A 25182-nucleotide genomic window follows, 5' to 3' on the forward strand; every position below is an offset into this window, starting at 1 on the left:
TTGTCATAACATGGCCTTATTACGAACATAAATGACAGGTCCTATCATGAAAAACATGACACGCATGTCATGAACAGCATGATTTACATTCCACGGCCTTTGGGCTCCCTGGCCGTTCCGTTAATCGGATGTATACCGAAATTGGTGTGTCATAACATGGCCTTATCACGAACATAAATGATAGGTCATATCATAAAAATCATGACACGCATGTCATGAACAGCATGATTTACATTCCACGGCCTTTGGGCTCTTGCGGCCGTTCCGTTAATTTCATATATACCAAAATTGGTACGGCGTGACAAGAGTTCATGACGAACATAATGACAGGTCCTAACATGGAAATCATGACGCGCATGTCATGTGCAGCATGATTTACATGACATGGTCTCGGGGCGCTCGCGGCCGTTTAAATGAAGGGATACATACGAAAACTGGTATGACGAGACATTTCGGTATGACGAACATAACTGACACGTGGTAACATGAAAATCGTGATATGCATGTCATGTAGACATGATTTACATGCCACGCTCATGGCGCAACTGCGGCCGTTTCGCTAGATTGATATACACCAAAATCGGTATTGTGCGCTGTGACTTTATGAAGAACATGAATAACAGGTGGTAGCACGAAAATCATTACATCCATGACATGTATGTCATGATTTACATGCCACGCTCATGGTGCATTCGCGTCCGTTTCGCTTGCGCGATATACACCAAAATTGGTGTTACACGACACGACTGTATGACGAACGTAAGTGAGACGTGGTAACATGAAAATCATGACATGCAAGTCATGTACGACCTAATTTACATGCCACGCTCATGATGCGCTAGCGGCAGTTTCAGTAGATTGATATACACCAAAATTGGTATTGCGCGATGTGACTGTATGAAGAATATGAATGACAGTTGGTAAGATGAAAACCATGACATGCATGTCATGTATGTCATGATTTACATGCCACGCTCATGGTGCATTCGCGTCCGTTTCGCTTGCGTGATATACACCAAAATTGGTGTTACGCGACACGACTGTATGACGAACGTAAGTGAGACGTGGTAACATAAAAATCATGACATGCAAGTCATGTACGACCTGATTTACATGCCACGCTCATGATGCGCTAGCGGCAGTTTCAGTAGATTGATATACACCAAAATTGGTATTGCGCGATGTGACTGTATGAAGAACATGAATGACAGTTGGCAAGATGAAAACCATGACATGCATGTCATGTATGTCATGATTTAATTGCCACGCTCATGATGCATTCGCGGCCGCTTCGCTAGCTCGATGTACACCAAAATTGCTATTGCGCGAAGCGACTGTATGACGACAGTAAATGAGACGTGGTAACATGAAAATCATGACATGCATGACATGCACGACATGATTTACATGTCATGCTCATGACGCACTCGTGCCGTTTCGCTTGCTTGACACATCAAAATTGGTATTGCGCGACGCGACTGCATGACGAACGTAAATGAGAGGTGGTAACATGATAATCATGACATGCATGAAATGTACGTCATGGTTTACATGCCATGCTCATGGCGCACTCGTGGCCGTTTCGCTAGATTGATATGCACCAAAATTATTGCGCGATGTGATTGTATGAAAAACATGAATAACAGGTGGTAACATGAAAACTATGACATGCATGCCATGTATGTCATGACTTACATGCCATGCTCATGGTGCATTCGCGGTCGTTTCGATAGCTTGATATATACCAAAACTGGTATTGCGCGATGTGACTGTATGATGAACATTAGTGACAGGTGGTAACATGAAAAACCATAATATTCATGCCATGTATCGCATGATTTGCATGCTCTACTCATGGTGCACTCGCGGCCATTTTGCTCCTTTGATATACACCAAAATTGGTATTGCGCGATGTGACTGTATGACGAACATAAATGAGAGGTCTTAACATGCGAATCATGTTATGCATGTCATGTACGGTATGATTTACATGCCACTGTCATAGTGCGCTTCCGGCCGTTTTGTTAAGGTGATATATACCAAAATTGGTATGGCATGACACGAGTGCGTGAATAACATAAACAACAGGTCATGCGTTTATATACCAGAATATGCGTTTCATTGGCATGGTGTGCACTAGATTGTGCATGCATGCGTGCATGGCAAACATGCGATATATGGTGGACTAGATGCCATGGCATGAATGATTTCATTTGGCTCAAAGACAAACGAGGCGATGCATGCAGCTCTTTGCTGGCTGCTTCGCATTACATCGATTCCCACAGTGCGTGGGATCTGCCGAATTTTTATTTATTTATTTATTTATTTATTTATTTATTTATTTATTTATTTATTTATTTATTTATTTATTTACAGGCGTACTGAACTTTTTCTTCGACTACGTATACACATATATGTATATTCGACCTTCGTGATGCGACTGCTGTTACACGCTTTCTCTATTAAGGGAATTTTTCGTCAGGCAGTGCAGAAGTTTTTCGAAACTCTCCTGTTACAGATAGGCGTTAATCCAACCCTTGAGATCTAAAGCGCCGGATGCTGCTTGCACGAACAATCGAAACGCGAAATGAACACAATGGCTCAAGTTCACCGCTATCTTTTAACCGCGAAGCTCTTTAGCAAATCGTTCCTTGCGAGTCGATGGCGGAAAACTATCATCATCTTAACGGGTATGTGCCACTGTGCGGTTACCTGAGAACGTGTTCAGAGAGGGAGAGGGAAACAAAGAAAGGAGAAAAGAAAGATATAAAGAAAAAGAAAAATTCTTGCCGAAAGAAATTCTTCAAGAGGAGGGATTCGAACCCGCGTACCCTCAATCCGAAGGCTAGCGTCCTATTAACTCGGCTATCCAGGCACGCTTGCAGAGCATAGAATAGCCTTTAATTGTATAGTGTAGCAAGAGGGTGGGAAAGGGAAGTGAGCGTGAGGAGGAGAGATGGATGGTGAGGAGAAGGGGAGAGAGTAAAGCGTAGCACAGAAAGAATGAGAAAGAGAGAGAAAATGCAGAAAGAAAAAGAGACAGAGAGAACATCAAGGAAAGAGAGAGAAAGCAGTAGAGAGAGAAAAAAAGATAGAAAGAAAGAGGAAGCAAGCATCTCGTCGTCTATTGACCAGACACCGCACCACCTGGCCAAGCCGCGCATGCGCAGTAGCTAAGCGACGCCCACCGACGGAGACATCGCGCGCAACCTCCGCTCTATAGTGCATAGCCTGTCTGCGAACTCCCGAGGCGAAAGCCACGCATCTTGAAGCTAGAGGTGTCGGTCAACGGGGAGTACGAGCGGCGATGGGTCCGTGCTTCGCTGTGCCAACCTTTGCGCGACTTAACGCAAACTGCCCGCAATTTTTAATTCTACTAGGGTACATCTTATAATATACGAATCGTAGTCGGTCGTTTGTTATCGGGTCACGCACACGGAATGAAATCTGAAGGTAGTGCAGACGGACTGTCGTTCTGCCTTTAATTTCTAAACATTTCGAGACGTAGAGCTATAGGAAAGAAACGGGGAGCGCGTACGAGTGAATGACTTCTTAAGCTCTGGCGTGATTTTCTGAAACCATTTGCTCGGTGATCCTTTTCAGAGACTCCCGTTTCCTGTTCGGCGCGCTGAAGACTCTGCCACTCATAGGAAAGGTGGGGATTTCTAACATTTATGTTTTTTTTAAGAAGAATGGCTCTTTAAACCTTTTATTAAGTAACGAGGTACGACGAATATTTCTGACAGAACTGAAGTATACCGCATTTACTCGCACACTACCAGAACTGGTTAGCACCAGCTAATTTAGTAGTTTAGGGTAAATGGTACGCCTACCGTGTGTAGGGTGCGACACGGATATAAGTGGTAGACGTAAAGCCTGCACTGAAGAAGAAAGCTCAAAATCGGGACGAAGGAGGCTGGTCCACGGTTCATATATTATTCTTGCGCAACGTACGGCAGCAGGGAGACGTGAAAACACCGATAAGCAAATGGCGCGCCCACACCTTTAAGTATGTCACGACTCCTGTAACAGCCATTGGTAACTGTTGTCCCGGATATATTTGTATTTACCTTAGTTTCATTTATTTTGTTTTTCAGTTGTGATCAGAGTGGTAAATGTCAGCATCAGGGCTGTTTTACATGTCCTTATTTTATCTGAGTATTTTGCGTGCCATATGCTGCCTCTACTGACATAACTAACCAAGACCAACGTTTGGATTACTCCACCGAGGAGTAATTACAGGACACACATGTACAGTGTGCCCTCTTAATGAATGTGCTCTGTAAGCACGCTCTAACTGCGTACGTGCACCGCTGTTTCGAAATCCAGGACCTGCGTACGTGCTCATTAGAAGGTGCAACATGTACTGAAAACGTTCCGTAAGTCATTACCATAATTCCGTATGTTTCCATATAATTCTTACGGAAATGTACGGAAAATATATGGAAAATATACGGAAAACATATGGATTCCGTACGAAACATATGGAATTATGGTACTCGCATACGAAACGCTTTCAGTACTTGGAGGACGCTTGAGCTTCGTCTTCAGGAGTAGAACTCAATAGCGTAATCGGGCCCCGTTCGCATCGCCTTCCCATGCGATAGTCAGGCTTGACTTCTCGGTGCACACCCGAAACGTCCCTCGAGGAAACGAACGTTCGCACGCGTAGCATTGGCTGTTTTAAACTCTCCTAGCATGCCTACTGCAAGTACAGTTGCGAAGTGCCCACTACGACACAATCTTTCCTTTTGCGACGTAGAGAAGTGCCCACTACGCGCCCTTAAGGCAGTACACTCACCTGCGTAGCTGCCCACTTTGTTGACGAAATTGCCGATGACGATTAATTGTGCCTGAGCGCTTTGTAATGGGTCGCCCTTTTAACCAACCAATTCGTTGCTCAATTCATATTGTGTGACGCGTTGTGCAATTCTACGCTTCTGCCACACAGTATTTCATGTGTCCTTGCGCTACGCGACGTCCGTATAGGGTTTAGTTTTTTTTTTCCGAAAGAGTTTCAAGCACTGGCGTGGCTCCGTGTTAGATTACCGGCTTGCCACGCAGGAAACCTGGGTTCGACTCCTGCTCGGACACGTGATTTTTATTATTTGCATCCATCGTGATTTCTCGATCACGGGCAACACCAATTTTTCGCTCACCACGAACGACGCCGCCGCCGACGACGACGACGACACGAGAATTTCTGCGAAACGTGCTCTTTAATGCCGTCGCGTTAAAATTTAACTGTTGGACTAACTGCCGAATAAAAGCGTATACGTCTCTTACTTGCTTTTTAAGGTTAATTCAGTGTTGTTAATTTACATACCGAAACTACCATAGTGGGAGCACAATATCACAACGTTCTTCCTTCATCCTCTTCACCTGTATGTAATCATCATCACTAAGTGTCGGTCAGGCGGCTCTGCCGTATAAAAGGCGTCGGGACCATGACTGTGCTGCTGTCTTTCAGAGCGGCGGAGGTGCTGGGATTTTGCCAGCAACCGGAGCGCAGGTCAAGGCTTGAAAAATGTTCCTCTCCTTGCAATGAAATATGAGTATGAGTCCAAAAAAGGCAGAAATTCTTAGGGAAAGATGTGGGATAGGTTTCAAACAGGAGAAAGTGCCTCAGAGCAGGCTGGCCGACGTTTCGATAGGTGGGCCTATCTTTGTCAAAGGCGCCTTGTTATATCCTTGGCATGTTAGTTTTAAAGGGTTAATGTTGACGTCACTTTCAGCGGTGGCGCTTGTCGCTGTTGGTGATTCCAGCTTGGAAAGAGAAAACTCGAGAGAGGAGTGTACACCTTGCCACATCATATCAAGAAAGTTTGCAACGGTGCTCAGGGGTCGGGGGAGCTGCAAAGAGGAAAAAGAAAAAAAGAAAGGAAAAGGAGAGAGAAAACAAATGAGAAAGAAAAAAAAGAAAAAATGGGAGGGGGGGGCGGTCTACCAAAGGAAGAGCCGTCAAGAGGCACTACAAAAAAAAAAGCGCAGTATGAAAGCGACCTGGGAAGGCCACAGGGCTGCCCGTAAGTAACTTAGGAGGGTGGATGATTGGGCTAGTTGTGGTTTCTTGTGGTTATTAGTGCGCTATACCGTCTTATGTCTAGGAAAGAGCGGATTATGCAAGCTACCTGGAAAAGCAGCTGAAGGGCGGTGCCTCTAGGCATCACAAAAGGCTGCAGAAGATGGTGGGGAAGGAACTACAGGCGGGGAAAGCGGGCGGCGTACTTTTAAAAACCCACATGTCGAGTTTAAGTGATATTGAGAGGAGTGTCTGAAAACCACGTGCTTAATGGGTGAAGTCATTGGCAGACATACGCATCCAGTGTCATTGATGGCCTCAAAAGTCGGGCGGCTGTCCAGTAAGGAGAAGAAAAAAAAAAGAAAAGGACCGGGGGAGCAATCGGGAAGGAATCGGGAACAATCAGGAAGGGAAGAACTTCCTGGGAAGGAATGCGGGGTAGGAGCGGTCGTAGAAGCGCGTAAAGGGGAAAGGGAACCGTCGTCAGGGTTGCCACTGACTTTCGACTAAATGTCGCCAAACGACGAGCAAAAAGTCGCCAGAAGTCGCCATTTCTTTCACGAATTTCGGCAAAAAAGTCCCCATTCTATAGATATGTGCGGCATACCTATATTAATAAACATTTCCACTCATGTATAGCCCCGTAGAATACAGTACCATCCTAGACCCTTCAATTATATTGACGTTTCTCAATACCAGTCGTATCGCCCGCTTCACCATGGGAGTACATGGTGCTGCTTCTCCGACTAGCCGCAAGATGTGCGTGGTGGCGCAAGGGTGAATGAATGAAACGCTCATGATATCCTTCCATCCCTGTCCGCTCGTTTCAAAGGTAAAAGTATGGTAAACCTTGGGCGAAAACTGTGAAATCGTTGTTTGTAGACAGCCTTACGTACCCTTATATGAATTAAAAGGATTAAAAGGTTTATGGGAGGTAACACGACAGAATTCTTACAGGAACCGATCATTAGTGAGTCTTACACCTTTTCAGTGTGAACTAATATAATACCGGACGCCACCGACCCTTTCTTATAGTCACTTATATCTACACCCGTGAATCTGATGCGTTATTAATGAACAAGTAGATAAGGTAAAATGTTATATATCAATTGTTTTCATTGCACACGCTCACCGAGAGCAGTGGAAAATGCCTCAATAAATATTTTTTATTGCACAAATAGCCGCGTATCCGCCTCTCTTCGCTATTCCAAAACAGTCTTTACAAGCTGAATTGGGGGAACTGAAACAGTGAATAAGTCGCCAAGCTATTCAGAACAGTTGGAGATCTGGCGGAACAAATGGTCGGAACACGCGGCCAACCTGTCGTCTAGCCCCTTCAGAAGCGAAACTTTAGAGAAGCTTAAGGCACCTAAAGCCTTAAACTTATAGTAAAACACTGCCGCCTCGTGGTATGCAAGGAAGTCCCCTGACTTTCATGTTGCTAGAATGTCGCTAGGGGCCGCTGCAGTACCTCCTGTATCTAGAAGAATTGAGGAGATAAACACCGAATGACGTGTAATGTGCACATTCTACTCGTGGGTCTAAAACTACCGTATTTACTCGATTCTACCGCGCCCTCGATTGTAACGCGCACCCGTTTTCCGCGACCAAAAAAAAAAAAAAAGTAATACATCGATTGTAACGCGCACCCATTTTTCGTGAGAGAAAAGAACAAAAAAAGTCCGTAGGAGTCAAACTTCGCACATTCAGAAGAACATATATTTGGGTTTTAAAGAACTAAAGTTTCAAAAAAGTAAAACACCAAGTCAAAAAGCGGGCCTTGCCGCTAAAACTGTCACCACTACGGCGGCGATACGAGTCGCGTAATGGATCAGTCCTCGTCGCTGTCGGACAACTCCTTGTCGCTGTCAACGCTCTTCGATTTCGGAAAACCGGCCCTACTTTGGCCCACTGAGACCTTTTCGTGAAGCTTTTCTGTAAAAAATCTTCTGCTTCTGTTTGCGCCAGTCTCGCACGCATGTTTCGGGAACTCCGAACTATATCCGAACGACCGCGATGCGGCCCGATTTCCGTCCGTCTCTCTGCACATGTAATAACTATTCTTCTGAATGCGGCATCGTGGTACACTCGTCGAGTATTTTGAGTCGGCACTTCCATGCCGTCGATGCGAACGCAGAACGGGATGACAATCTCCTCAGCACACGTACGAACTGAAAAAATGGCAGAAATCGTAGGAGGCGGCCATCTTGAAATGTCGATGGCAATAGGATAACCGAGTTTCTTTTTTTTTTTTCGGTACTCGATTCTAACGCGCATGCGATTTCTGGACTCGTTTTCCCGGAAAAAAGGTGCGCGTTAGGTTCGAGTAAATACGGTAATAAAAATACAGCGAATGTTGCCGCTCATTCGTTGGGAAGACACTGAGCTTAGGATGCATAACTTAGTGGGGACCTAAGCCGAAAATCGCCCAAAACTCGCCGTGTCGCCATTCATAATATTAGGTCGCCACGAGCCTCTCAAATTAGCCAATTTGGCGAAAAGTAGCCACCATAGGCAACCCTGACCGTCGTCCGAAGGTTCTAGAAGATGGAGGCTTCTTAAAAATAATATGTGGATATATATTATAATATGTCCCCCATACATACACTTTTATATGTATATGTAAGAATGAAATAATAAAGAAAGGAGAAAAAAAAAGGAATATTGTTAGTGCATTATGGAGGCTAGTAGGGATTTCATGTTGCGAATAGGATATTGGTCAAGGTTATTTGAAGGCTGAGCGTACTTTATGTCTCCTAATATTATGCTATGGCTTTTAGTGATTCCAAATTACCACGTGCTATATGTATTGCTGATGGGTGTAAAGATTGAAATTTGTGTATCAAGTACGATTCCATGTATTTCCTCTCACGTGTTGACCGGAAATTTGTTTGTAGAATGTAAAGTTTGGCTTGATCGAAATTGTGGTCTTGTTGGTTGAATTGGCTGGCTACTGCTTTTGGTAAATTGTGCTTTGTGTCTGCGCGGTGGCCGTTCAGTCTTACATGAATTGGTTGTCCAGTTTCGCCTATGTACTGTTTTTTACAGGCGGTACATTCAATACAGTAGATCAGGTTGTTTGATGTACACGTGAAGTTCGATGTTACCTTGTGAATGTAATCCGATGCTGTGCTTTTTACGTTGGTGACTGGCTGTATATGTTTGCAAGTAGAACATTTCGGGCGCCCACAGGGACCAGGTGTTGGTGTAGTTCTTGTTGCGAGTTTTGCATGAACGAGCATATCTTTAAAATTAGTGTTGCGTCTGTAGGCGACCTTAGGCGGTTCGGGGAAGATTTTTTAAAGTTTCTGGTTGGTTGTTAGAATTGGATAGTATTTTGTGAGGATGTTGTTTATGTTCGGAAGTGCGTTTTAAAATTTTGTAGTGGGAAGAGGCGTTGCTGCTGTTGTGGTTTTATGGCGTGGTTTGAGTGTCTCAGTGCGGTCTAGTTTTAGTGCGCCCATGTAAGCCTTATGAAGGAACGCGTTGGGATGGCTTCCGTTTGCTAGTGTTCCTTTTAGGGTGGTAAGTCTGTTTACGTAATCCTCATTTTCTACGCATATGCGACGTAACCTTGTTGCCTGGCTCTTGAATATGCCCTTTTTACAATGTTTCGGGTGGTGGCTTGTGTAATCTAGGTATTGTTGCTTGTCAAATGGTTTTTTATACAGCGTTGTCTTTAACATGTCATTCTCTAAATAACGGTCGTGTCGAAAAAGTTGATGCGCTCAGCTGAGCTCTCGGACGTGAACTCTGGAAGCTTGAAGAAATGAAAAATTCGTGAACCCGGGGCGTCGCTGGAGCCGACGTTTCGACAAGCGGACTTGTCTTCTGTCGCAGCTTTGAAGAAGACAAGCCCGCTTGTCGAAACGTCGGCTCTCGTGTTCGCAAATTTTTCATAAGAGTATGGCACTTCGTAGTAAAAAACTTCGGAACAACTTTGGACCGGGGCTCTCTAGAGTGCATGGGTATTCTTGAATTTAGCCCTAGTCTGGGAAACAATCCCGGCCACGTTTTCGATAGAGACGAGAATGCTAGAGGGTCATGCGCTTAGATTTAGGTGCGCGTTGAAGAAGCCCAGGTGGCCGAAATTTCCGGAGCCCTCCACTACGGCGTCACTCGTAATGATATCGTGGTTTCGGTATGTAGAACCCCAACAATTATTATTGCAAGTCTGGGAATCTAACCTGAGTCCTCGAATTGACCAGTGCAACTGCTTACCTGCAAAGCTACTGCGGTGGTTCTATATATATATATATATATATATATATATATATATATATATATATATATATATATATATATATATATACACACACACACACACACACACACACACACACACAAGATCACAGGCTGTTTGACTACCCCTTCATATCTATCTATCTATCTATCTATCTATCTATCTATCTATCTATCTATCTATCTATCTATCTATCTATCTATCTATCTATCTATCTATCTATCTATCTATCTATCTATCTATCTATCTATCTATCTATCTATCTATCTATCTATCTATCTATCTATCTATCTATCTATCTATCTATCTATCTATCTATCTATCTATCTATCTATCTATCTATCTATCTATCTATCTATCTATCTATCTATCTATCTATCTATCTATCTATCTATCTATCTATCTATCTATCTATCTATCTATCTATCTATCTATCTATCTAATCTGCAGGGTCTTCGTCTTGTGTATGCATTATGCAACAACCGTGGTCATTGATCAAGTGCTACCTCCTGTTGGTCAATGGAATCCACGATAGGAGCTCTTCCACCGCGCCTCCATTGCAGGTTGCCTTGCTGCAAGAGCTCATGAAGATTCTTGTGGACGAACGGCCTATGGTATTCGACGATTGTGTTGAATTCGCCAGGCTGCGCTTTCAGGAGCAGTACAACACCAACATCAGGCAGGTCCTACAGGTACATCCCGAGGGGCAGGTGAGCATTTTCTTGCGATTAACTCCCAAGTTTATAACTGCAACTTATAGTTAGCACTACACCTCCCTTAAATATTACAAAATATGTCGCCTATGCTTTCCATGGCTTCGTTATCTGTTGGTTTCATATGGTGGCCTCTGACAAGGACGGGCCCATCTATCATTGCCCTTCTCGTTCACTTAATATATCGAACGATTTTAAGAGCGCATCATGTTTATTGTATCCAGATTCGAGTTCACTACACAACTCCAGCATTACTATCCGCCTTATGCCGGCTCACGTTTATACTCCCGCCGACTCACACATACTTGAAAGCACTAGCGTTCATACGCCAACTCAATATTTATTAATCAGAGGCGTGAGTTACGTAGAAGGGGGGGGGGAGGGGCAGGATGACCCCTCCCCGCTAACTCTTTCACAGGAAGTTCTTGATAAAAATACCTTGTGTGAGTCACCGCTTTCAATAAAAATTTCCTTACTTAATTGCAACCACTGATAACTCATATTATTGCGATAGCAATTATATGGACAGTCTAGGCTGGAAAATGTCCGTCCCCGTCGCCGTCATTCACCGTGTATCTATAAGTATGTATATATATAGAAAGGCCACAAAGAAAAAATAATTGAGAAATTCTTTCCGACGCGCGGAATCGAACGGGCGACCTCTCGCTTTGCAGCCCGCCGCGTTAGACGTCAGGCCACGACAGCACCGTCTCTCAGCCTGCTAACGGCGAGCTATTTATAGACACCATGTAATTCAGCATGCTTTCTTAGTGGCGACATAGATGGCACGACGTGCGCGCATGTTGCGCGCTTTAAAGATCGTCGCCCCGCCCCTGCGAACGCCGTTGCTGTTCGCTCTACAGGGCGTCGTCGTTTTCGTGCGCTTATCTCGAGGAAAGAAGGGGCGGCCGGTGGGGTACTTCGCTTCGTTCGCTGCAGCGGCCGCGTTTGCGAAAGGAGCGCGCTGTTCAAACAGAAATAAGTAACAACTGTGACAATTAGTTCGCGCTCGTCTTGTGTGTACCTGTTGGTTTGTTTCGTGCGTCCTGCTTTATGTTTGAGCAGTGCGCTTCAAGTGTCGAGCTGTGACGCATTAGTTCGCGCTCGTCCTGTGTGCGTTCTTTTCGTGCGTCCTTTGGGCTCGAGCGATGCGCTGGCAATTTCGAGCTGCTTTCTGTTCTTCGCGTTACATTACAATTTATTGCTATCGCAATCATTGCTTCGCCGTTGCGGCGAAACTGTGACTTTTTTTGAAGGCTCGAGATCAAAAGACGCCAATTAGAGCACCAAATATGCGAGACATTCGTGTTAAGTAGGATTGATACTATGGTAAAAAAAGCCATTATACGCTAACGGACTGATCAGTCGACTCACTCACTCACTCAGACTCAGATATAGACGTGAGTCTGAGTTTGAGTGAGTCCGAGTGAGTAATATTTTGGTGAGTTTGAGTACGGGTGAGTCCGGCTCGGAAATATTTCAGTGAGTCTGAGTCTGAGTGCGTCCAGTTGAGGAACATTTTGGTGAGTCTGAGTGAGCTCGAAGGGCAAAATATATTTCATGAGTGAGTTTGAGTGAGCTCCACATTTTTCGCCGACCTATGGATTCGACTGTATGAACGTTTTATATAAAACTATTAAACTTGATAATTAAGCAATCGTTCAATTCTTGTTCTTCAGTCTTCTTTGCTAATTCCTTGTTTGTTTTTGTCTTTTGTCACCTCGCTCAGTCCTTCATTTTGTACAATAGAGAGAAGCCCACGAAATAGAGCCAGGGTCTGCCCCCATGACCTTAGGTCATCCTGGCTAAGAAATCTATGGACGGAATAACATGAACAGCATTCAAAATCTTCATTCACAGCTCACCCGCAAGGGCACGCCGTTCTGGTCGGGAAGCAGGCGCTGCCCCCACCCGATCGAGTTCGACCCCAACAACGTAAGCATTTTGCACGCGTAGTGCCGACGCCTTTTCTAAGCGGCACGAATTTGCAGCAAGGGTTCATTAATTGTTGCCATCTCGGCGAAGAAATTAATCATTCTGTGTTTTCTTTTATATGCAAGAGCATATCCTAGCGTGCCTCCTCGCCATTTGGGCTGGCGTACCGTGTTTACTCGCATACTATCAGCACACGACAGCATTGTCTAAGTATGGCCAGTCTTGGTTAATAAAGGCTATCAGCCATTATATAAAAGCAAGATCGCCTTTTTCTCAACGCAACATCAATGTAATGTTGTTCTTGCATATACGTACACAAACACCTGAGTTGGTTCTGCATGAATTTATTTCTTTATCCTGTCTGTCATATCCCGCTGCAGACGCTGCACATGGACTACATCGTGGCTGCGGCGAACCTGCGGGCGGCGATGTTCGGCATCGCGCAAAACACGGACCGCGAAGCGATTACCCGGATGCTCGAAGATGTCGAAGTTCCCGTCTTCGAGCCGCACGGAAACGATAAGGTCGCCGTCTGCGATGACCGCTCCACGTCACGTGATGGTGCGTTAGTAACGATGAATAACCAGTGAAGCTAAATAACGGGAGCAAATCACCAAAAATAATATCCGTCTAAAAATTGAGAAGCTCAAGAAAACATAAAAGAGGACGGAAGTGAGAGTTGCTGCTCATTGTGGAAGAGGAAGTTGACGCTATAGATAAATCGAAACTAAATATTTGGCTACGCACGCTAGCGCTATAGCCTGAAGTTCATTATCGAGACAAAAGCGGACGAGGGCGCCGATTTCGGTTTGTTAATAGTGTTCCATTTAACTGTAGACTTCCTAGGCACATGTTTTAAAGGGACCGACAACTGCCCAGGATATGAATTGAGTTGACTCCACTGATGTAAAGATTGTCCGTTGCACTGACTCAAACCAACCCTGTTTTTTTCGTGAGAGATGGATTTATATTTTTATTTCTTAATTGAAAGTCGCGAAAAATGACCTGTGGTGCCTCTGGCGGCAAAAACATGAATGATCCGATGAAGACGGCCACGTGACCGTTGATTGCTGCACGCGGTCGACGATTTTTTTGTTAGTATTGAAATATTGTTCGTTTCTTTATATTAAAAGGTATTACTCCATAATAATGTACATATAGGCCTGCGTTAGTAGTATGCATTAAAGTGGCGCTGCCTTCGCGTGACGTAATGATCCCATGCTCGTCAGCGCGTCTTGAGCAACTTTTCAGCGTGCTCATGCAACCGTGCACGCAGTTTCCAGGTCGCTAAGATTTTGGAGCGACATAGTTTTGCTACCTACACTTCGTCTCAGAAATGACGCGCGCTGCTACTCGGTGCGGCCGTGCATATGCACAGTTACGTTTTCGGTTACTTGGCTTGGCTCGTTTATCGACAGAGTAACGACGCCGGGACAAGCCATCCATGACACAGGCGCAGGCGCAGACAACGCTGTACAAATACCGGGAAGGTGTATAAAGCCACACATCTCATTGTAACAGCTTGCTATTTTCAAAAATGGCTGGAAAGCTCAAAATAAAGGTGGTTAAGCATAGTTACAGTAACTCCTGCGAAAGCAGAACAACGACAGCTTTCACAAGGGCTAGCGGCATCGCTATCAATTCTCAGTGTTGCTGGAGCAAGCCTCCATGCGTGTTTGGAGCCTTTCAGATCGAAAAATACTACTTATAAAATAACTACGTGCTTTTCGGATAAACTACTGCAGCTACAAACGCTGCGAAGGGTGAGCTTCCTGTCGCGCCGTAAAAAACTGGGTCGAGAAGAATCATTTGTCGGTCCCTTTAAGGAGCGCTCGGTAGAAGCTTAGCACTTTAACCATTTGACGAGGGAGAACATTCGCTCCACTCAAAAGCCTGGGCGGAAAATGCGTGCGCGTAAAATTATCAGGCCTACCACAATAACAGTCGTGCTATTTATAGTAACGTTTGAGGTTCATATTCTTGTTCACCAGTTAAAATCTTTGTTTTCTTGTTGTGTCTGGCAACCGTCACATATGCCATCTATATGTACTACACTCTCAGAAAAAAAAAAAAAAGGCCATGCGCTCTTTTTGGTGAGTCCTTGCTTGCCACATATACAACTCTCATTAAAGATTCCCCTTAACTCTCTTTTGGGAATCATTATACTCTCTTAGGAGTGTCATGGGAGGTGCGATTTTCCAAAAGGGAGTTAACGTGTATCTTTAAAGGGAGTTATGCTTATCTGTAGTAAGTCAGGAGTCGACTGAAAGAGTAACATGTACTCTTTTTTTGGAGTGTAATCATTGCTAATCACCGCACATTTAGTAAATAAAATTTAGTTGTGTTTGCCTATTTTTTCCTCTTTTGCCGTCCTACCTGTGCGCAAGAATTTAACAGCTGTAGGTGAAGGCTGCCGGTACTCACTAGCTTATATTGTAGTCTTTTGTTTGTCATAATTCTTCTTCGCGTTCACAACCTGCGCATGTCGTAATAACAGTAAAGCGCTTGAAGGACGCGGGCACAGCAAGAACACAACACGGGCGTAAACTTTCAACAAGTGTGACAACAATTGTTTCAACGAGCGACTTGTTGAAAGTTAGCGCTCGTGTTGTGTTGTTGCTGTGTCCTCGTCCTTCAAGCGCTTTACAGTTATGCCGCCCCTACAAGGCCGATAATCAGCATTAGCCATGTCGTCTTGTTCGCTTATGCAGAGACGGAGCTCGTGTGCGATCTGCTGGAGGAGCTCCCAGCTCCAAGGGATCTTCGCGACTTGACGCTAAAGGCGCTCGAGTTCGACGTGGACGACGAGTCCAACTTCCACGTGGACTTCATCGTGGCGGCTTCGAACCTGCGCGCCGCGAACTACAACATTGAGCCGGCCGACCGGCTGAAGAGCAAGCTCGTCGCGGGGAAGATCATTCCGGCTATCGCCACCACCTCGTCGCTTGTGGCGGGCCTCGCTTGCCTCGAAATATACAAGGTGGGCAGTATTCGCGGTCCAACCGTATTCGCAAAACGTCCTTATACGCTGCAGAGTTACTCATAAGATTAGATTCTAGCCAATCACGATGCCTGAACCTACTAGTGCCACGCCGGCTTGTTTCTGCATTTCCATGTGGCCGGGCTGTTCCACATGTAGCCACCGCTCGGTGCAGGTCTGGGAACCTTCCCGACTGTTTTAGACCTTTCTGACAACTCCGCCAAGGTGATCTAGTGTTTACAGTGCTCGATTGATGACCCGAAGGGCGCGGGATCGAATCCCAGCCGCGGCGGCCGCATTCCGATGCAGGCGAAATGCGAGAGGTCCGTGTACTTATATTAGCTGCAGGTTACAGAATACCAGATGGTCAACATTTCCGGAACCTTCCAATACGGCGTTCCTTATAATCACATCGTGATTTGGGACATAATACCCAAACAAAAAATTTGGCAGATCCCACGTACCGTGGGAATCGATGTTATGCGAAGCATGCGCGGGATGGGGACTGTGGCGTAATTTTTCACATTGAGTGAAACGTTACGGAATGACGCTAGAGAAATGTGGCAGTGGTATACGCACACTCATATGTTGAAGAGCCGCATATGTACTATATAACCAGTTGTTTACAGCTGCGTAACGATGCCAACAGCAACATGGATGTTACCAACACCAGACGCGGTAAGCTGATATGTAGTGTTTATATTCTTCAATACTGGATAGCGCGCCCCGCCACGGTGGTCTAGTGGTTATGGCGCTCGACTGCTGACCCGAATGTCGCGGGATCGAATCCCGGCCGCGGCGGCTGCATTTCCGATGGAGGCGAAAATGTCTGAGGCCCGTGTACTTAGCTTTAGGTGCACGTTAAAGAACCCCAGGTGGTCGAAATTTCCGGAGGTCTCCACTACGGCGTCTCTCATAATCATATCGTGGTTTTGGGACGTTAAACCCCAGATATTATTAATACTGGATAGCGCGAATCCGAACAGCACAAAGAAGAAAGGACAGGTGTTACTCGCAGCTAAGCTTCACCTTAGATATACACACAGCCGAGTGCTAGATGCCCGTGTACTGTGCGATCTCCGTACACGTTAAAGAATACCAGATGGTCAAAATTTCCGGAGCCCTTCGCTACGGCGTCTATCATAATCATATGGTGGTTTTGGGACATAAAACGCCAACAAATATTATCATTTTCCTTGCGTGTCAATGTCTGTGTGTGTTCGTGGTTGCAGTGTTGGTTGAGACTCTTTATCACCTGTGGCACATACCCGCATAACATGAACTCTGGTATGCAGGTATGTGCCACACGTGAGTGAGAGAAGGGGTTTCATGGTGTACGCGACAGGTATTTTCTGTTATTCAGGTCATTACCAGTGAATCGTGTTCGTCATACACTGATTCCCTGCTATGCCAATTTTGGTATATTACAAGTTATGAAGACGACCAGGAGAGCGCCCAGACGTAGGCGGCTAGATAGATAGATGATAGATAGATAGATAGATATAGATAGATAGATAGATGGATAGATAGATTAGATAGATAGATAGTGGATAGATAGATAGATAGATAGATAGATGGATGATAGATAGATAGATAGATAGATAGATAGATAGATAGATAGATAGATATAGATAGATAGATAGATGGATAGATAGATGGATAGATAGATGGATAGATAGATAGATAGATGGATAGATAGATGGATGATAGATGGATAGATAGATAGATAGATAGATAGATAGATAGATGGATGGATGGATGGATGGATAGATGGAGATAGATAGATAGATAGATAGATAGATTAGATAGATAGGATAGATAGATAGATAGATGGATAGATAGATAGATAGATGAGACTAGATAGATAGATAGATAGATAGATGATAGAAGATAGATAGTAGATAGATAGATAGATAGATGATAGATAGATACGATGGATAGATAGATAGATAGATAGATAGATAGATAGATAGATAGATAGATAGATGATAGATAGATAGAATAGTAGATAGATGAGATAGATAGATGAGATAGATAGATAGATAGATAAGATAGATAGATAGATAGATAGATAGATAGATAGATAGATAGATAGAGATAGATAGATAGATAGATAGATAGATAGATAGATAGATAGATAGATAGATAGATAGATAGATAGATAGATAGATAGATAGATAGATAGATAGATAGATAGATAGATAGATAGATAGATAGATGGATAGATAGATAGATAGATAGATCGATAGGATAGATAGATGAGGATGGATAGATGATAGGATAGATAGATAGATGGATAGATAGATAGATAGATGGATAGATAGATAGATAGATAGATAGATAGATAGATAGATAGATAGATAGATAGATAGATAGATAGATAGATAGATAGATAGATAGATAGATAGATAGATAGATAGATAGATAGAAAAGGCCGGACTGCCTGAGGTTCGCTAAGAAATGCTTCGCATGTAATAATAATAATAAAAAAAACCTTTATAAGGTTCTACGCACAACGCGAGTAATCGAGCTTATCCTGGAACTAACGCGGACACTGAACCATAACGCTGGAATGTTCGATTCTGCATGTATAAAAGCCGACGAGTTTCAGAAGAGAGAACGTTTGGGCGTCTGGGTTGTTCATCGTTCTTCAGAAACCATAGCGCAATAAAGAACACGGGACAAGAAAGAGACCAGGACAAGCGCACTTGTCCTAGTCTCTTTCTTCTGCCGTTTTCTTTATTGCGCTATGGTTTCTGAAGAACGACGTGTTTCATCAGTGATCAGATCATTGTACAGCGAGTATTGCTTGTACTTTGACCTTATCTTTTACTGCGCCCAAGTTCAGCCAATAAAGAGTTTCACGTTTACGGGCTTGTGTTCTGCGTAGTTCACCGTCTTATCAATGTGACACTACTAGCGAAGGTGATTGACCAATGGGAAAGAGTACTTTTGAAGAGCTTTGTGAATCGGTCGCTGTTTCTTTCGCGTGTCACAGCGTATGTGGCGTGTCCTAATCTTGCTTATCCGCTGCGACAACATTGTAATAATGCATGTGTGCTGCGATGCCTCTTCCTAGTAACTCCTCGCAACCTAAGGCATCTTGCCATTCAGAAATTCGCCAGTAATCTTTTTGCATCTTTCGTGTTCTCGATTTATAGTTTTTTATTAAAGTAGACAGTTCATTTTTAAAGTAAAAAGCGACCTTCTTGAAGTCCTCGTTCATAGGTAAAAACAGCACAAACGAAACGAAACACAAGGAAGACACGGCACAGAGTGCTGTTTCGTTTCGCTCGTGCTGTTTTTACCTATGAACTATGCATCACCAACCAGCCTGCCAGCAAATGTTATTGAAGTCCTCGGTTGTCCTACTTGAAGTGTGATTGGTGATATTAATGTACAACACCTTCACCCGCTTTCTGTTGGCAGCTGGTTCAAGAACACGACAGGCTGGAGCTTTACAAGAACAGCTTCGTCAACTTGGCGCTGCCTTTCGTTGGTTTCTCAGAACCCGTTCCACCTGCTTGGAAAAAGGTCTGCTTCCCGTTCTTTCTTTCTTTCTTTCTTTCTTTCTTTCTTTCTTTCTTTCTTTCTTTCTTTCTTTCTTTCTTTCTTTCTTTCTTTCTTTCTTTCTTTCTTTCTTTCTTTCTTTCTTTCTTTCTTTCTTTCTTTCTTTCTTTCTTTCTTTCTTTCTTTCTTTCTTTTTATGGGAAGGTACGTCTTAGCGCATATCCCCTCTGTTGTGAACGACCGGTGCACGGCAAAAGGCGAATGACAGCGGCGAACGACGAGCGTCCTGAACTACCGCATTTACTCGCTTTCTGTATACCGTCACTGATTAGCACTAGTTAATGTTGGCTAAGTGCTGGTTATTGTCAATTTCTGTAAGGTAATTGCGGCTATATATATGTGTGTGTCTAAAAGTATTGTTAATATCGCCTAGTGATACTTAAATTATACGAGAATGACTCTCCAGCCAAGTTTCGTTTCTAGTGTTTTAATAAAATTCGACCCAACGTTTCGAGGCCAATTCGGCCTCTTCTTCAGGGGGCTATCTGTCCGGCAAAGCACAGCTCACCACCAGTCGAGTTGAGATCTTTATCGGCATTTGCTATAGTGGTATCGCCCGCATACAGAATACCTCTGCGGTATACTGGAACTATCTAAAACAATATCGATAGAACACCGCGGATTCAATGTGTAAATTGTGCGCACTATATCCAATATGCCTCAACGTCATATCTCGCGCTTCTCGTATGATTACAAAAGCAAAGCAATGCGGCCTTTTTCGAACATTCAGCGATGCTTTAGCGTCGATTATTTTCACTCTGTTCTTAGTGCATCTTGTTCTTTTTTCTCAACAGTTCCGCAACCAAGAGTTCTCTTTCTGGAACTGCATCGAAATTAAGGGAGAGTTGACTCTTTCGGAGCTTCTGGAGTATTTCAGGGTAAGCGATGCTTGCTCTATCGAACAATCGTGTGTGTTTAATGTGTGCGTACGTGTCACAATAGAGGTAACATTGTAGCAAGTACTGTAGACACGCACGCGAACGACGGCAACAACTAAACACAGTGGCAGGTCAGCGAGTTGTCGCGGTTGGAATCATGGTTACCAGGCGTAGCAGACACTTGAGTGAGTGTTCAAAACCTTACCGTCGGCTCCAGTGGGCTCAATGGCTCTGTGTGTGTATTCTGGTTGGTTGTTTTATGGGGTTTAACGTCCAAAAGCGACTCAGACCATCAGAGACGCCGTAGTGGGGGACTCCGGATAACTTCGACCTCATGAGGTTTTAAATCATGCACTGAGATCGCGCGGTACACGGCCCCTTAGCATTTCGGCTCCATCGAAATGTGACCGTCCCGGCAGGGATCGAACCCACTTCTTTCGGGTCAGCAGCCGAGAACCGTAACCATTAGGTCACCGTGGTGGCTTATTGTGTGTAAGGAAACGGCAGTAACTTTATAGTCTTGGGCTTTAATACCTTAGTTAGTGTATTGATCGGAATACATTTTGCGTAACGACAGACGAGAAAATGCGTTAGTTTGCAGAATCTGCCCGCTTACTTCTTGTCGCTTGCGTAGGGATTCGTGCACTGCGAGATACATGTAGCGACCTCGGGAATAATAATAATAATAATAATAATAATAATAATAATAATAATATAATAATAATAATAATAATAATAATAATCCTATTATTATTATTATTATTATTATTATTATTATTATTATTATTATTATTATTATTATATTATTATTATTATTATTATTGTTGTTGTTGTTGTTGTTGTTGTTGTTATTATTATTATTATTATAGATAACTACAATTTCTACAATTTTCATTCCATACAGATACAGCTAGATGTCGAAGTCATGCGCGTGTTGGAAGGAACCCGAACTCTATATGATGCGGATGCACCCCCTTCGAGGACTATCATGAAGCTCGCGTAAGTGAAACGCTTTAAGTTTCTTTAATCGGGAATTTAGCTATGCTTGTATTGTGGGGTGGCTTCTTTAACCCTCTAGGATGCCTAAGCCACGATGTAAGATGTGCAAAAAAATCACACCATCTCCCGCTAAAGGGCACCATGAGGCGATGCGAAGCAGCGTTTCGGCATGTAGATAGAGCCCGCGTTTCAGAGGGGGAGTGGAAAGGGGAGGGAGAGGGGGAAAAGGGAGAGGGGAAGTGGTGAGGGCTAGGCGAGAGGGGAAGTGGAGAGGGATGGGAATGGGAAGGGGGAGAGGTAGATGAGAGGAGCAGTGGAGAGGGGAGGGTAGAGGGGGAGAGGGGAGGGGAGGGGAGAGAGGGGAAGTAGAGAGGGGGAGGGGTATGTGGAGAGGGTTTGCGCATGCGCAGTAAGGGTGGTCACGCCGCACACCACCACCACCACCGGGTTGAACTCCGCTATAAGATGCTTCACATATAATATACAATATTTCGGAGGAGCACCTCATGGCTTGACTGCTATAGCAGCGTAAAAGTACCGATGGCGTGGGCCCGTATGTCCACTGACGTCAGCGAAGTACCTATCGGCGGTGCGACGCAGCTTGAAGGCCGAAAAGGATTTATTTTCTGTTGCATAGCCACCGGCACCTCTCGGGAAGTGCATCGCATTGAACAACGCGGTGCAGGCCATCGGCGCAGTGATAAAGGCACCCAATATGGAATAAACATGCATATTGAGAATGCAAATCGGATCTGTGGAATCCTGCAAGGTGACGGAAGGGGTTAAAAAGGAAGAGGTACAAGCAATGTTGTAACCTAAACAACGCGACGTAGGTACGCTTGCCCTTTGAGCTCACGGAAATACACCAAATCAGGGGGCGCAAGGTGACTCGGGATGGAGATCATTCGAAGGCAGGGAATAAGCTAGGCAGGGAATAAGCGAAGGCAGGGAATAAGATAGGATTTGTGGAGGGATGGAGAGAAATGGGGGGGGGGGAGGGATGCGATGGACTAAGAATGATTTGAGCTGCTTGTACATGAGGAATGTCGATACAAAATGGAGGAAGCAAACCAGCAAATTGTCAAGCAAATGCTGAGGCAACAAACAGGAAAACAAGCGAAAAAGAACTATTGCTTAATAAAAGAGGCTAAAGAAACAGATATGTGTCTGTGTGAAATAGGGATGCTTACAAAATCAGCACTGGAAACGTACAAAACTCTAACGCAGGAAACTGCCAACGAAAATATCCATGATAACTCTCAGGGTAGCTCCCTTTTGTTGGAAGCCAAGGCGGGAGGGATCCGACCTTCAGCTCTTGGTTACGAAGCTTCTTAAATTTCACGCGCCCCTGACAACCGTTCAAGCGCCCTGAGTTAAGTGTATAGTTTGCAGTTCGCAACGATTGCTTGCATTGCTTATCGTTTACTTATCTGGAGCGTGGGCCGTGGTTTTCTGCAGTGTCAGCAAAGTCCTGGAACGCATGTCCATGGCCAAAATCGACAGACAAATACGAACCCTGGCTCTTCGGATCACCGGCAAGGACATCAACAGCGGAGAGAAAGTGGAGCTGCCTGAAGTGCGATACAGGCTGCGCAAATGACCACGGCGCCGCATATACCTACTTGCGCGGAAAGAAACGTACGTAAGGCTGATTTTAATTACGATTATACGAAACGCATAACACGTGTTCGTGTTAGCGCTAGCCTTAGTGTTACGCTAAGATACTCTCACACATAGCGTAGTCACTTGTTCTGCAAACGTTTACTGTCCGTAAGTGAAATCTTTGTGGGAGAACTTGCCTTCTCCATGCCAGTTCAGCACTGCATGATCTCCGAGATAACCTGATGTGCGGTTACGTTCGGGCGTAAGAAGGCCCATAATGCTGATGTATTAATTGTATGAAATTAATAATACTTTATTTTATTAGTGACACGAGCAACGAGTGACACTCTTGTTTCCTTTCCAAGTACTTCCGGTTGAACCCTTACCTGATCTTCCGAATAATCAGAAAAAGTCACAGTTTCGCCGCAAGGGCGAAGCAATGAATGCGATAGCAAGAAACTAATGCTATACGAAGTGAGGCTCGCCAATGGATACTCTCAGTTTGAACAGCGCTCCTGTTGCAAAGGCGGCCGAAGCAGCGAAGGAAACTAGCGTGTTTCAAGTGTCGAGCTGTGACACTTGATAGTTCGCGCTCATCTTCTGTTTGTTCGTTCAGCGGCGTCCCTTGAGCTCGAGTGACTTTTGTACGCTCCGTAACATGAGCGCGGACATCATGGTAAAAGCCTGAAACATCCCACTTCCCCTCACCACGAGAAAACCGCGCGAGCAGACAACGGAAGGGCAAGGTTCTCCCTGCGCAAATATAAGAAGCGAGCGAGCTCGCCGACGCGCTCCTCGCGCCATCTCGCTGGTAATGAAGAAACGCTTATAAGCGCCTGCCGTCTCTGAGTCCTGCCATCGGTAAAGGGTGTGTATATAACGCTCGCCGTTAGCTACGTGAAGGGATCTGCGCTTTCTGGCGTAGTGGTTAGCGCCACACGCTGCGGAACGAGAGGTCGCTGGTACGATTCCGCGCTTCGGAAGCATTTTTCTGAATTCTTTTTCTTTGGAACTTTAATATATATATGTACATACATACTTATACATATATGGTGAATAACGGCGACGGAGACGGCAAAATCCAGCCGAGACTGTCCATATAATTGCTATGGCAATAAAAAAATGTCTAAAAAATAAAACTCGTACGAAATCGATGGTTCTGGTGCTTGTTGACAGTTACATATTCGATACATATGATACCGTAGCATAAATTTAGTTAACATAAGGGCCAATTAACGTTCCGGATAATTCATGAAAATTTGCTGAATGGTTTCATTGACAGAGCAGAGTTTTCTTGTGAGCAGCTGGGCTCGTTGTGGCACCTTGCGGAGCAGGTCTCAGCCATGCGCTTCTTTCTACGTGGCCTCTGAGATCCGCTTGGGAAGTTCGATGAAAAATAACTGAATGAGTGAATATGACGTTTATTGAAAGACAAGGACGACTCTTGGCCGCTGTTGGGGATTGGGGGGGGGGGGGGGAGGGGTAAGGGGGTTAATAACGTGTGATGAGCAACTTCATGTCACGCCTTCACACGAGTCAGCCGACGACTCGAAACAGGCCAATTTGACTACGGTATGTTGCGAGAGCTTTCTGTGCTTCATGGTCGGACTTTAAAGTTGACCCAAGGAATACACCAAAGAATACGAACGCCCAGGTGCGAGTGTCACTACCGGACAACTAAGTCAAGGAACCGACAATGGGCCGGGTGGCCCACTGTCGGTTGTTTTCTAAATTAAATTCCATCGGACTGGGCTCTGCTAGCTTATCTTGGATTAAAACTTTTTTATCATCTCGACAACAATTTACCGTGATTAATAATTGTGTTTCTCCCCTTGCTGATGTAACATCCGGAGTCCCTCAAGGCAGTGTTCTAGGCCCTTTACTCTTCCTCATATGCATTAATGACCTGCCCCATAATATTTCCTCAAGTATAAGACTATTCGCTGACGACTGTATCATTTATAGAAAAATAACATATCCTGATGATCACCACATTCTACAAAATGACATTAACCTTATAAATGTGTGGTGTAAAAATGGCTGATGGTATTGAACTCTGGAAAATGTAAACTCATTTCTTTCACTCGCAAGCAATCGAAATCAGATTTCCCCTACGTTATTAACAACTCTGCCATATCTCGTGTTCAGTCATTCAAGTATCTAGGGATAAACCTAACTCACAATCTTTCATGGCACCCCCACATTGCTGCTATCTGTGCTAAAGCATCACAAACGCTTGG

The 25182-nt window shown here is 44.5% G+C and overlaps 1 protein-coding gene across 1 annotated transcript in view; it reads left to right on the top strand.

The window, feature by feature from the left end:
• The window catches only part of LOC119381832 (ubiquitin-like modifier-activating enzyme 1), a 67644-nt gene extending 44704 nt beyond the window's left edge, over positions 1-22940 (top strand). Inside the window, exons 17-25 of the mRNA XM_049412907.1 lie at positions 8803-8833; positions 10766-10975; positions 12839-12913; positions 13294-13474; positions 15625-15893; positions 19323-19427; positions 20258-20341; positions 21246-21340; positions 22799-22940. Coding sequence (XP_049268864.1) covers positions 8803-8833; positions 10766-10975; positions 12839-12913; positions 13294-13474; positions 15625-15893; positions 19323-19427; positions 20258-20341; positions 21246-21340; positions 22799-22940 — 1192 coding nt within the window. The remainder of the gene's footprint in view (positions 1-8802; positions 8834-10765; positions 10976-12838; positions 12914-13293; positions 13475-15624; positions 15894-19322; positions 19428-20257; positions 20342-21245; positions 21341-22798) is intronic.
• The last annotated feature ends 2242 nt before the right edge of the window (positions 22941-25182 follow it).

This window comes from Rhipicephalus sanguineus, chromosome 2 (genome assembly GCF_013339695.2).
Source record: "Rhipicephalus sanguineus isolate Rsan-2018 chromosome 2, BIME_Rsan_1.4, whole genome shotgun sequence".
Lineage (NCBI taxonomy): Eukaryota > Metazoa > Arthropoda > Arachnida > Ixodida > Ixodidae > Rhipicephalus > Rhipicephalus sanguineus.